The 11743-nt window shown below is 36.1% G+C and overlaps 3 protein-coding genes across 4 annotated transcripts in view; 2 read left to right on the top strand and 1 right to left on the bottom strand.

Moving 5' to 3' along the window:
- The window catches only part of LOC104706781 (protein RETICULATA-RELATED 1, chloroplastic-like), a 3894-nt gene extending 701 nt beyond the window's left edge, over nucleotides 1-3193 (top strand). The window contains exons 2-9 of one of the 2 annotated variants that reach the window (XM_010423004.2): nucleotides 234-587; nucleotides 978-1142; nucleotides 1236-1328; nucleotides 1415-1530; nucleotides 1638-1736; nucleotides 1822-2127; nucleotides 2251-2415; nucleotides 2583-3193. In XM_010423004.2, the coding sequence (XP_010421306.1) occupies nucleotides 246-587; nucleotides 978-1142; nucleotides 1236-1328; nucleotides 1415-1530; nucleotides 1638-1736; nucleotides 1822-2127; nucleotides 2251-2415; nucleotides 2583-2859 (1563 nt within the window). In that variant the 5' untranslated portion in view covers nucleotides 234-245 and the 3' untranslated portion in view covers nucleotides 2860-3193. Of the gene's footprint in view, nucleotides 1-46; nucleotides 588-977; nucleotides 1143-1235; nucleotides 1329-1414; nucleotides 1531-1637; nucleotides 1737-1821; nucleotides 2128-2250; nucleotides 2416-2582 lie in introns of those variants that run through there. The other variant, XM_010423003.2, reaches the window with a different exon arrangement.
- Nucleotides 3150-5305, bottom strand: LOC104706782 (zinc finger with UFM1-specific peptidase domain protein-like). The gene is made up of 6 exons (XM_010423005.2): nucleotides 5174-5305; nucleotides 4943-5063; nucleotides 4129-4859; nucleotides 3902-4016; nucleotides 3688-3783; nucleotides 3150-3573 (listed from the first exon to the last, which is right to left on the bottom strand). The coding sequence occupies exons 1-6, from the start codon at nucleotides 5227-5229 to the stop codon at nucleotides 3490-3492; spliced, it is 1203 nt and encodes a 400-aa protein (XP_010421307.1). The 5' UTR covers nucleotides 5230-5305; the 3' UTR covers nucleotides 3150-3489.
- On the top strand, nucleotides 6087-7238 carry LOC104709350 (putative F-box/FBD/LRR-repeat protein At1g22000). Its single transcript, XM_010425979.1, has 3 exons — nucleotides 6087-6869; nucleotides 6966-7103; nucleotides 7194-7238. Exons 1-3 carry the CDS (start codon nucleotides 6087-6089, stop codon nucleotides 7236-7238), a joined length of 966 nt encoding a protein of 321 aa, XP_010424281.1.

Genomic DNA, 11743 nt, shown 5'->3' with positions numbered 1-11743 from the left:
GCAAAAAAGAGAAAAGTGAGATTGGGTTGTTGTTTCTGTAATCGTCTGATTGGCGATAAAACCTCTCTTCCTTTCTCATCTCTCTCTTCCTCTTTCTCTCTCTCTCTCTCTCTCTCTCTCTCTCAGCCCTAAGAGAGAAGCAAAAGGCTCTGCGCCTTTTCTTCAAGAAAATTCACCAGAAAAAAAAGCTTAAATCTTTATCGGAATTGAAAGGTTGGGTTTTTTTTTGAATCCTGGTAAAAGCTATGTCGCATATGGTGTTTCAGAGCGTCGTTGCTCCCAAACCCTTATCTCCACTCAAACCCTGTTTACCTATCCCTCGTTCACTACCCAATCTGCCTTGTAAGCTCCGTCGCGGCTTCGTTAGGGCTACCTCCTCTTTTCTTGTCGATGATTCAGTTTCGGGTCTCGAGCGCTGCTTACAATTGCCTACGGGGGTTGAGTTAGGCCCTTCTTCCTCTGGTTCCTTCTCTGCTAGTACTCAGATGTGTCCTGTGATGAAAGGCAAGTTTGGTTCCGTAGGAGCTGTTACTTTGGAAAAGGGGAAGCTTGATATGACCCAGAAGATATCTGAGACCAGCCCTGAGGTCTCACTCTCTCTCTCTTTTTTGCAAGAATTTTCATTATAGCAATCCTAATCCAAGAATTAAGAACTAGTTTGGTGAAATTCTCTCTTAAGGATGTGTCTTTTTATCTATGGTTTGGCTACATCACCATGTCGTTGCTTGTTTTATCATCTCTTTTCGATGGTTCATCAAGTTGGTGTAGTGAGAGTGGCGAATTATGAGTAGCACTCGACTCAGTCTCTAGCAGTGATTGTGAACCACTAGAATTTAGTCCGGCTTCTTTGTTCGATGTGAAAGTAACTTTATTCTGGATCAGACATTGATTGATTTTAATCCGGTTAAGTTGATCGTTTATTTCCACCGATCAGAAAAGAGTGTTTTGTGAGTTTTCTATATCATGTTTCATTACAGATTGCAACTGGAGGAGGTGGTGGAAACATTGGAAAGAGTATCAATAACGGTGGTGGTGATGGAGGTGACGATAATGGTGATGATGATGATTACTTTGATGAATTTGATGATGGCGATGAGGGAGATGATGATGGGCTTTTTAGGCGTAGGATGTTCCTCGCAGAGGTATGAGAACTTTACGCTTGTGTTTTGTTGAGTTTTGTCATGTATTTTATTGCCATGGTGTCACGGAGTAACGACATTTATGTTATTGTCCAGCTTTTTGATAGGAAATTTGTTGATGCTGTGTTGAATGAATGGCAAAAAACAATGATGGACTTGCCTGCCGGTCTCCGTCAAGCATATGAAATGGTGAGATATCCGTTAAGCTTTCCGTTATCATGAAATGGTGATTTTGGGATGCTGACATACTTGAACTTACGGAAACTTGTATGCAGGGTTTAGTCAGCTCAGCACAAATGGTGAAATTCCTTGCCATAAATGCCCGTCCTACAACAACTAGAATGATCTCCCGTGCTCTTCCTCAGGGATTGTCGAGGGCCTTTGTTGGCAGGTAATTCTGTGATCCAATCTGTAGCTGTGGACTTCATTGTCGCTTAGTTATAAGTTTCTATACTGTCATACTATATGCAGTGTTAACTAAGTGAATGCCTTGTGTAGGATGTTGGCGGACCCTGCATTTCTCTACAAACTTCTTTTGGAGCAAGCTGCCACTGTTGGATGCTCGGTTTGGTGGGAGGTGAAGAATCGTAAGAATAGGTATGTTCCTTTCCATGTACCTAAACTTTGTAGGTTTTGTAGCTTCTGGTTTCTTGCCCTAACTTGTAGTCTCTATGACTTGCAGAATAAAAGAGGAATGGGATCTTGCACTTATAAATGTTCTTACTGTATCAGCATGCAATGCAGCTGCTGTTTGGTTGCTAGCTCCATGTCGTTCCTATGGAAACACATTCCGGTTTGACCTGCAAAATACACTACAAAAGCTACCAAATAATTTATTTGAAATGAGCTATCCTCTTAGAGAGTTCGACTTGCAAAAGAGATTTCATTCTCTTTTCTACAAGGCCGCAGAGTTGTCCATTCTTGGACTCGCAGCAGGAACTCTCCAGGGTTCGTTGTCAAACCTTCTGGCAGGAAAGAAGAAGAAGAGGTCAAAAAAATATTTTCTGTTTCTATCCTGGAATTACAGATATCTTGTTTCACTCGGGCAGCTTCTCTGTTTCTTTACCAGCTCATGCTTGACTTATAACTTATTGTACCTTTGTTCTGACAGAGTATCTGTGACGGTCCCATCTATCAGCACTAATGCTCTTGGTTATGGTGCATTTCTTGGAATATATGCGAACTTGAGATATCAGCTGTTATGTGGATTTGAGAGATCAGTGAGCAGCCACTTTGATGTCATAGGAGTAGCACTCTTCTTCGGCACTGCCTTGAGGTATTCCTCTATTTCCCCCACTTTCCTCTCCCACATATGTATATAACATACATAATCAGGACATGTTGGAAGTTTGGATTTTGTATTGCAAAACTCTGTGTTAGGGCTTAGGAAACCATTTATCTGTGGATCAAGAACGTTGATAAATATGGATGGATCTGGTACAGGATAATGAACGTTCAATTAGGGGAAAAGTCAAGACAGGTATGGCTAGGTGTGGAGGCAGACCCACTGGCGCAGTCAGATGATCTGCTGGCAAAAGCATACAACCGACCCTCAGAGGAAGCAGTAGCAAAGCCATCTTCAAGATGGTTTATCTCAAAGAATGCAATTGTCTCAGGGCTACTTGGGAAGAAGCAAGAGGACTCAGTTTCAGATCCTGCACCTCCAAAGGCTAGACGAAAAAGGATTGTGAGGAAGAAGGTGGCTGCATCTGCCTCTTAAATAACCAACAAAACCTCTAAAATGTCACAATTTTCAGAGTCCATGAAAGAGCAACAGTGAGGTTATGTTGTTCATTTGAGGCACACATGAAAAGTTTTGTTGCCAGAGGAAGAAGGGATCACCAAACTGGGGGAATTGGAAAGCTCTATAGCCTTTTTTTTTCTTTACGACTCAAATCTCACAAGTTGTTAAGTGCTTTTGGAAAAAGACATTTCTATTTTTTTAGCTGTGGTGATATGCTATCTCTGGTTAAATCTCAAATTGCCATTCTGTATTTTCACCTTTTTTTCTTACCTTTCTCAGTGTTTCTAATAAAATAGCCACATCTTTTTTATGTTTTAGGTGTTTTAAGTGGTATATAGTATGGTGTTCAAGTAACCTTTGTATGTTGAGGAAACTTTAGACTGTGTAGTCATAATAACACAGTCTTAAGACTCTTAACTCTTAACTATGAATGATCAACAGATTCAATACTAGTGCAAAATATATATATATATATATATATATAATGCCAATCTTATATGAGCTTTTTCTTAGCACATTACAAAATGTTGTATATGATACATAAGTTTACAATGGCAACTGATCTAAGAAATTTGATAACCATTCTTCAATTTATTAAGGCGGGCATTAGAATTCAACAAAGTGGCTATCAATGGTCTTGAGCTTATCCAACTCCGCTCCTTCAGCAATTCCAGAATCAACGTACAACATCTGTATGCATATTATATATCATCATAATATTACCCAATCACACTCATACAAAAATCACTCAACTTTATGCCAAATAACAAAAAAAAAGATGGATCTCAGAGTTGCGAGCTGAACCTGATACTCAGGACAAGTCAATGTGTGAGCTCCTCTTTTAAGATGTCTCTCCCATCCTCTCTTCTCTATAAGCGCTTTCTCTATAGCTTTAGTAAACTGCATTCACATTCAAGTATCACAATCATTAATCACATTCAGCTTTAGTAAATGTTCATAACTTCATATGCTTGAATGCCAACATAGTTTCTTAATTATGGAAAAACAGTATACTCACATCAGCCGGGTCCAAAATCAGGAGATTGTACTGGGGAGTAGATGTAGTTCCTAGCAAACGTCTCTGAATCCCAACAATTGTCCTCGAGTGCCCTTCATGTTGGAAATACAAGGGCCTGCAGTACACACAATAACATCAACATCAACATCAACATCAACATCAACTCACCAGCCAGCCTTATATGTAATGTGTTTTGACGTTATAAGAACTGAAACAGAACAACCTACCCTTTGTTTGTCATATGAACACCCGAGGAAACATTTAACCTGTTATCTGAGAAGTAATTCCAAACCCAATTCATCAAAACGGCTCCTTTGCTGATCCTAGAAGAACTAGAACCATGAGAATCAACTGTTTTCCCCTTCCCACTACCGCCCTTTTTAACTACATATCTGTCCATGGGACCATATGACTTTACCTTGGGAGCAACAGCAGAACCAGGAACTGAAAGATACATTGATTTAGACTTCTCAGGAGCAAAATCAACAACCCTGGCTCTTAACCCGAAGGAGCGTAACAACGCAGCACACTCAGTGGTTCCAATCCATCTCTTCGAACCATAGATTCTAGTATTAAAATGGAGAGCTCCAGAGACATCAAAACCATTGTTCCAAGCTAACTCGAGCCAACGCTGGAGCGAAGGAACATCAGGAACGAAGTTAGAGCCACCAAAGAGAACTCTTTTAGCTTCTTCTCTATGAGAAATCAAATGAGAGCATTGCATTTGAATGTTCTTCCATCCACATCCCCAACCTTTATCTTCCTTTGAGGATTGAAAATGATCAACAAAGCCTAATAGTAAACTAGTACTACTCTCTAAAGGTTTCGACTTCGATTTCAGTTCGGATTCCAGACAGTTCCTCAGCAAACAAATCAAACCACCATGACCTATACTGTAGAATTGACTCTTGGTCTGTGAATGAACCAAGGAGGCAACATTGTTGCAATTGTCCAAGTTCTGCAGAAATGAAACAACTTTCTCAATTGGGTACTCGACTTAACGCAGAAAGAAGATTTTGAAGGGTTGTAAGAAAGCATTACAGATGATGATGACGCAGAAGAAGACGAAGGATGATCTGAAGAAGAAGAAGAAGAGGCGAGTTGCAGAGCCAAGTGGTGATCGTTTTCGATTTCGTCGTCTTCGAAGTGGGAATTCACATGACTGAGTCAAATCCTCCGCCGTAAACCAACCAGACAGACACATCAAGACCTCGATAGATGATACAACTAAAGGAAGCATATAGAAAGAGATTAAGAAATTATTTGTGTTACCTTTGGATTAAGGAGAGGGGAAGCGTAAGATTGCAGACAGGACACAAAGCTGACATTTTTTTTTATGTTCACGTAAGATTACACTTCTTTTTTTTTTTTTGGCCTCCTCTGTTTTGTTTCCTCGCCGGAGGAAGTAACACAAATTTGAGATCCTCCTTCGTTGATCAAAACGGCAGCGTTTTATTTGGAGTGCGTGCGGGTTGCATTGACTATCACTAATTATATTCTCTTTTCAAATTCAATTCTTAGTTATTTATTTTTATTTTTATTTTTTTATTAAAAAGGAGAAAATAGAAAATCTTACAAAAATATTTTTTTTTTATCACCAAATCTTACCAAAATATAGAAATACGTTATTCTTAATTTTTAGTTATGTTAAAAATAAATTGAAACGAGAGAGAAAAAGTAGAAATAATAAATCTTACAAAAATATAGAAAGCGTTATTCTAAATTTTTTTATTTTTTAACACACCATTATTCTTAAATTTTATTTATCTTATGTTAAATATAAATTGAAGCCAGTAGAAAATAAATAAATCTTATAGTCATACAAAAGTTAAAATAATATCACCCTACGGCTGAACCCTTGTGCGTGTATAACACAAAGGAGAGAAAGAAGAAATAAGAAGCATTCGTGTAGGTATAGTTTTCAGGTATAAAAATGTTTGGACGGGGGCTTTTGTTAGTTATCAGCTCAATGCAAGTTGTGTATGCGATATCGATACTAATACACAATACATCGAAACTATTTGTGAAGGAAAGAGCCAAACGTCATCGTCATTAGAGACTTGGAGGTGAAGACAAAATCAGTGCGTTGCCCAACGATTTGCTCGTGCATATAATGTTGTTTCTCCCCACGAAATATGTAGTGGCCACTATGATTTTGTCAAAACGATGGCAGTCTGTTTGGACGATGGTGCCAGTACTTGTGTACCTAAATATCAAAGATGATACTCACAAAGCGTGTACTGGCGGTTTATTTGGTCGTTTACTTGGCCGTTTATTTGACAAAAGTGATCACCAACAACGGTGTTTATGGCAGTTTGTTGACAAGTCGTTACAACTCCACAAGGCACCTGTGTTAGAAATATTAGCGATAGAACTGATCGGTCCTTTTAGATGTCATGTTGATGTGGGAAAGTGGATTGCAAATGCTGTTGATCGTAGGGTGCGCGAGCTGGCATTGGTGACCGCGTGGACAGCGGTGGAACCTGCCCATTTGCCTAAGAGCTTTTACACATGTGATACGATTTTTAATCTATATCTTGTCGGCAATATTCTTGTGGATGTTCCTTCTCGGGTTTTCCTCCCATCCGTCGAAAGCTTTGGTCTTTACTATGTGCTGTATAAAGATGAAGATTCCCTTTTTCGGCTTCTGTCGAATTGTCATATTCTCAAAAATTTGCTCGTGAAACGACATCACCATGACAACGTGAGAAATTTTAATATAAAAGTCCCATCTTTGGAAAGCTTGTATTATGAAAATGTTCTTTCTGGAGTGCACAATGAAGGATCTTTGGTTGTAGATTCTCCGACTTTAAAGAAATTCATCTACAGCGATGTTTCGGGAGATTATTGCTCCATTGAGAACAAACCTTGTTTTGATAAAGCAAGTATCGACTTTATTAGTCACCCTGATGACAAGTTTATGAGATCTATTTCCCCAAATCTTCAATTATTTTTGGATGTTGCATCGGTACGTGTAGTGTTATTTCGACCTCAGTCTTTTCTCTTATTGTTAATTATGGTTATATAACTAGCGCTTATCTATGTTTTCTTGCCTTCATTGTAGGCTGCATGGTGTAACTCTATTAACTTCTCCAAGCTTATGGAGTGTAATGTAACACTTTCAGCTGAGTTAGACTGGTTGGAATCACTGATGGGATTGCTACAAAATTATCCTAATCTTAAATATCTTTACATCGACCAGGTTTGAAGTTTATTTCATGTCAGTTATGATGGACTATATAATAAAAAGCAAGTGTTAGTTATTTTGTATCCTTTTGTTGTTGCTTCACAGACATTGATTCAAATTGAAGAGGATTTCTCACTGTCATGGAACTAACCGAGTTCCGTTCCTGGATGTTTCTCAGCCCATCTCGAGATCTTTGAGTGGAAAGGATATATAGGACGAAGCAAGGAGAAAGAAGCCATAAAATATATCTTTGCCAACTCTAAGTGTTTAAAGAGGGCTGGATTTTCTATGAAATCAACTTTCAAGGTTAAATATAGAGAGAAGATGATGAAAGAGTTAGAATCTATGTCTAGGGTTTCCACATCATGCCAACTACTCTTCTCCACTCAATTGGAATTTCCGAGCTTTATGAATGAAATGTATTGAAATGGCCCATGCATGGAATAATGTGCCACTCAATTATAACTATTTTAGTTATTCCAATTATTTGAAACCAATATCATGAAATACTTGTTTCAGATTAAAAATTTGCTTAATATTGAACATATATTGTTGTTCAAATATATAGTAGATCTTAGAGATTTTAACTATAGTTACTCTACTTTAAACATAGAATGCATCATGTTAGAAATGAATTATGTAAAACATATATATTAAGAAATGATCTCATCTGCAAGTTTCATAAGCGAATGTTTCTAAATTTACACCATAGACACGGCTGGTCATACTAGGAACGAGATGCTAATAAGGTGAAAAATATGGGATCTACGTACGATGCTATCATCTTTGCTAAGCCGGAGATAATCTTTGCTATCACTCTCCCATTGAGGAGCCTTCTCTTTCTTCTTGTCCTTGGTCTCTCCTTCTCTAATTTCTTCATCGTTTCCTCTCTTCCTTCTCTTCATTGTTATATATTTTCTTTGCTCTTCTTTTACTTCTCCGATGAAACTCACATGGGCTACTAAAAAATTTCGCCTCCTCTTTACCAAAAACCCATCTTTGCACCACTTTGAAGTAGTATCGCTCTCAAGGAACCCCATGCACACCATCGAACAACAGTTTACTTTATCTCCCGTTAAAGGCTTTTCTTGGGTGCTCTTGCTTCACTACAAGTAATTATCCTAACATTGTGATTCCTAAGGTGATAAGGTTTGGATATTTTGTAGTTTATTCATCATTCCCAAGTTCTTTGATAACGTTTTGCTCTTTTGATATATAGTATCTTATTGCTGAAGAGAACGTCCTTGTTTCATTGCAATTCCTAAGTATGAGTTTTTGAATCTGAACACAATGAGGTTTGTACATTTTGTAGCCGATGAGGATTTAATAACGAGTAAGAGATCCTTTGGGAGTGTTAGGTGTTAGCTTTAAAAAATGACTTGAATAGATGAGACAATGAAAATGAATAAAAAAAATACTATTGCCTTGCTCGTTCAATGTCAATGTTGATGAGGTTAACTCTTTTTGGATCCTCTTGCTCAAAGTCAACTTATGGGACCGATCTTATGAATCCGAAGACAATGAGGTTTAACTTATATATTCTGTAACATGTAGCTAAACTTAGTTTCTTTCATGTAACGTTTTGTATCTTCTAGGTTCTTCTCTAAAATTGTTCCTATGGAATACACTATCTTCTTAGAGAGCTCGACTTGCAATAGAGATTTCATTGCCTTTTCTACTAGGCTGCATCACTGGCAACAGGAATCTCTAGGGTTCGTTGTCAATCTTTCTAGCACGAAGGTATTTGTAGAAAATATAAGATCAAGATATTTGTAATCCAATATGTTTGAGCGAAATTAATCGATTCATTAGAGTCTACAGAAAACAATAAACAGATGTTGAATAGTCGTTTGCACAATTATAGATCGAGCTCTTGTCCCATTAGCCTGATCAGAAGATTTTTCCTTCTTATTAAATATACTCAAACTTGTGTTGACTTTATTCCTAATATATGCTTTGACTCGATAAATTCTGTTTTATTAATTGAGATGATAAAATTATACCCAACACACTCAATTTTATTTTTTTGACTGTTGGAAGTTTGGATTAATTTAACTCAAGTCATAGGACATAAGACACCTTTGACAATGAACAATTTCAAACCATATATAAGGCCTTGGCCCATTCCTTTAAACTCCCATCTCCTAAGGTCTGGACTGATCTGGTGAGAGAAAGATCTTGGAAGTTGGAAGTTGGAAGTTGGAAGTTGGAGCACTAGACAAGGATCGACCACTATGCTATCAAACATCGTATTTTTCAATTCACCATTTTTTTATGTAGATCTTGCAATATTAGAAAATTGGAATTTATTTTCTTTATGTATGTAGATATAGCGGTGGTTCTCAGTAGCATACATGCTGACCTGGTTGAGTGTTTTAAAATCTAATTGGGATAATTTTTATGAATAATGATAAATTTATTAATTAATTAGATATTAAGGAGATAGTGATCACTGATCACCATCCATAAAGCATAATCAGCATATTCCAACTAAAGATTTCAACAATTGGCAACCGGCCACCTGTATTTAATTTTAAAAATCGATTTCGAAACTTGACCCATAATTATATTTTTTTTCTCATGGTTTTGTAATTACTATTTCCCTCACTCACTATGAGTAACCCTAACTCACTAAAACGATAAAATCGTCTTGGATTCACCAAAGGGATCCATCCGGATTTGAGCTCCCATTGTAAAATTCTCAACAATTTTATAAAAGAATTTCTTCAATTTTAAAATAAATTCAACTCAATTCAAATTCAAACCATAAATAAATTTAACGCGTATGATTTTCTCAGATTCTTCTTTTAAAGTTTTAAGAAATTTGGAATCTTACTCGAATCACCCTACCTTTTGAGGTTGGTGTGTTGTCCAAAAACATGATTCACAAGAAAACATGGCCAAAAATATGCAGCTTATTAATTTTATTGTCACTATGACACCAACACAAGTAATTTAAGAATGAAACATCGGAGCCGTAACTTTAACTATACAAGAATAGTTGTATAATCGTGACTGCCCTTGACTTTAGGAGATATTAGTCCAATTCAGAGAATGAAGTGGGAATGTGAGTTACGTCGACCAGGCTTTGTGCTCGAAGCTAATGGCTATAATTGGCGGAATATATTAGTGGAAAGGATAAAGGTGAGAAATTGATTTCCACATTCCTTTTACCAATTAAGAGAAATAGTGGAAAAAATGTTTTAACAACCAAATACAATAGCAAAACGGAAGAAATGTTTACATTAGTTTTATGGAAATGGAATTGAGACGAATAGAACGTATAAATGAAGTTACAAAGTACATATTTTATTAGTTATATTAATTTATACTTTATGAGAAAATGATAAATTTATTAATTTGCAGATATTAAATTATTTCTAAAATGAAAAATTAAATAACGGAAGTGGAAGTTTGTAACAATATTAAGAAATCAAAGAAGATCCATGACCACGAGGCTTAAACCAACTTTAGAGAAGAACAAGTTTAGAGGAGCCATGGTAACAGAAAGCTAAGGAACTCACCTTATTTCAGACTACCTTTTAAATGGTACGTATCAGATGACTAGTAAGCAAGAAAATTTATTGAAGGCGCCTCGTGTTATACACTCTTTTGAAAAATGAAACTTTTTTACTTGAAAAAACTAATATGAGAATAATCAATGTACTAGTGTCAAGCGCGTAAATGGTTAAGCGACTGAGAGTGATAAACCAGTCAGGAATCAGGTTCAGCTAAAGGTCCATATAAGTCGCCACTAACCTCCAATCAAACCATGTACAAGGTTATAGGCATGCAAGAAAAATAAGGTCTTGTGATTCATCAGATTTTCTGCATAATATATGTCAATCAATGTGTCCCCAAAGAACGAGTTCCGAATTGCTAACCATGTGACAATATAAAATCAACCATTAAATACCATTTGAAAACCAAATAATTTTGCTCAACTTTTTCTTTTCTCTCTTCATACGAATTTACATATCTTACTTTTTGTAAACTAGTGTTTATTTGGTGGTTGGAAATTGCTATGTTTTCTTCATTTCTCTGTATCTTTATCCAATTTTTAATGCAACGAGTATTTTGCCTTTGAAACAAGTGGTTCAAATTTTCAATAATATTTTTAGTGTCCAGTCAACGTCTTCGCCAAGAAAATGTATTCAAAATTGATCATGCGCATCTCACCATTTGTTTGAAAAATACGATTAGTCATGAGTATTTTGAATTAAGATTTTATAAGAATAAAATAAAATCTTGAAATTTCGATGTTTCAGTAGCAATTTTCAGAAAATTTGTTCTTCATGGTAATTAAAATTTCAGTTAAAGTCATTTTTCAAGTGTAAATGTGTAAGGATGGCTATGTTAGTCATAACTCATAACACATATGATTGATCAATTAACATTGACAATTTGACATATAACAGTTAATTAGATTATAAAATAAAATAAAAAGGTAAATTGTCCAACATAATTTTAGTCCAGCTTATTTATTTGCCTAAAAAACTACTGTCATTAATAATATTCATTTTAAAATTGCAAATACTCTATATTTTTTAAAAATAAAAAACAAATGTCTTAAGATTATATTTCCTTTTATAAATAATTTTCCATATATGTATTATTAAGGTAACTAGAATTCTATACTCTTTTTTTTTTTTTTT

Source organism: Camelina sativa, chromosome 8 (assembly GCF_000633955.1).
Source record: "Camelina sativa cultivar DH55 chromosome 8, Cs, whole genome shotgun sequence".
Taxonomy (NCBI): Eukaryota; Viridiplantae; Streptophyta; class Magnoliopsida; order Brassicales; family Brassicaceae; genus Camelina; species Camelina sativa.
Note: the sequence above shows the minus strand (reverse complement) of the source record. Positions and strands in the feature narration are given on the sequence as shown.

Bases quoted from the DNA above. Each gene is read 5' to 3' on its own strand.
- LOC104706782 (XM_010423005.2), bottom strand. From the start codon at position 5,229: ATGTCAGCTTTGTGTCCTGTCTGCAATCTTACGCTTCCCCTCTCCTTA. The intron at 4,860-4,942 runs GTAATGCTTTCT...TCATTTCTGCAG, and splicing joins CTTCTGCGTCATCATCATCT to AACTTGGACAATTGCAACAA. The intron at 4,017-4,128 runs GTAGGTTGTTCT...TGTGTACTGCAG, and splicing joins GTTCATATGACAAACAAAGG to GCCCTTGTATTTCCAACATG.
- LOC104709350 (XM_010425979.1), top strand. From the start codon at position 6,087: ATGGTGCCAGTACTTGTGTACCTAAATATCAAAGATGATACTCACAAA. The intron at 6,870-6,965 runs GTACGTGTAGTG...CCTTCATTGTAG, and splicing joins TATTTTTGGATGTTGCATCG to GCTGCATGGTGTAACTCTAT. The intron at 7,104-7,193 runs GTTTGAAGTTTA...GTTGCTTCACAG, and splicing joins AATATCTTTACATCGACCAG to ACATTGATTCAAATTGAAGA.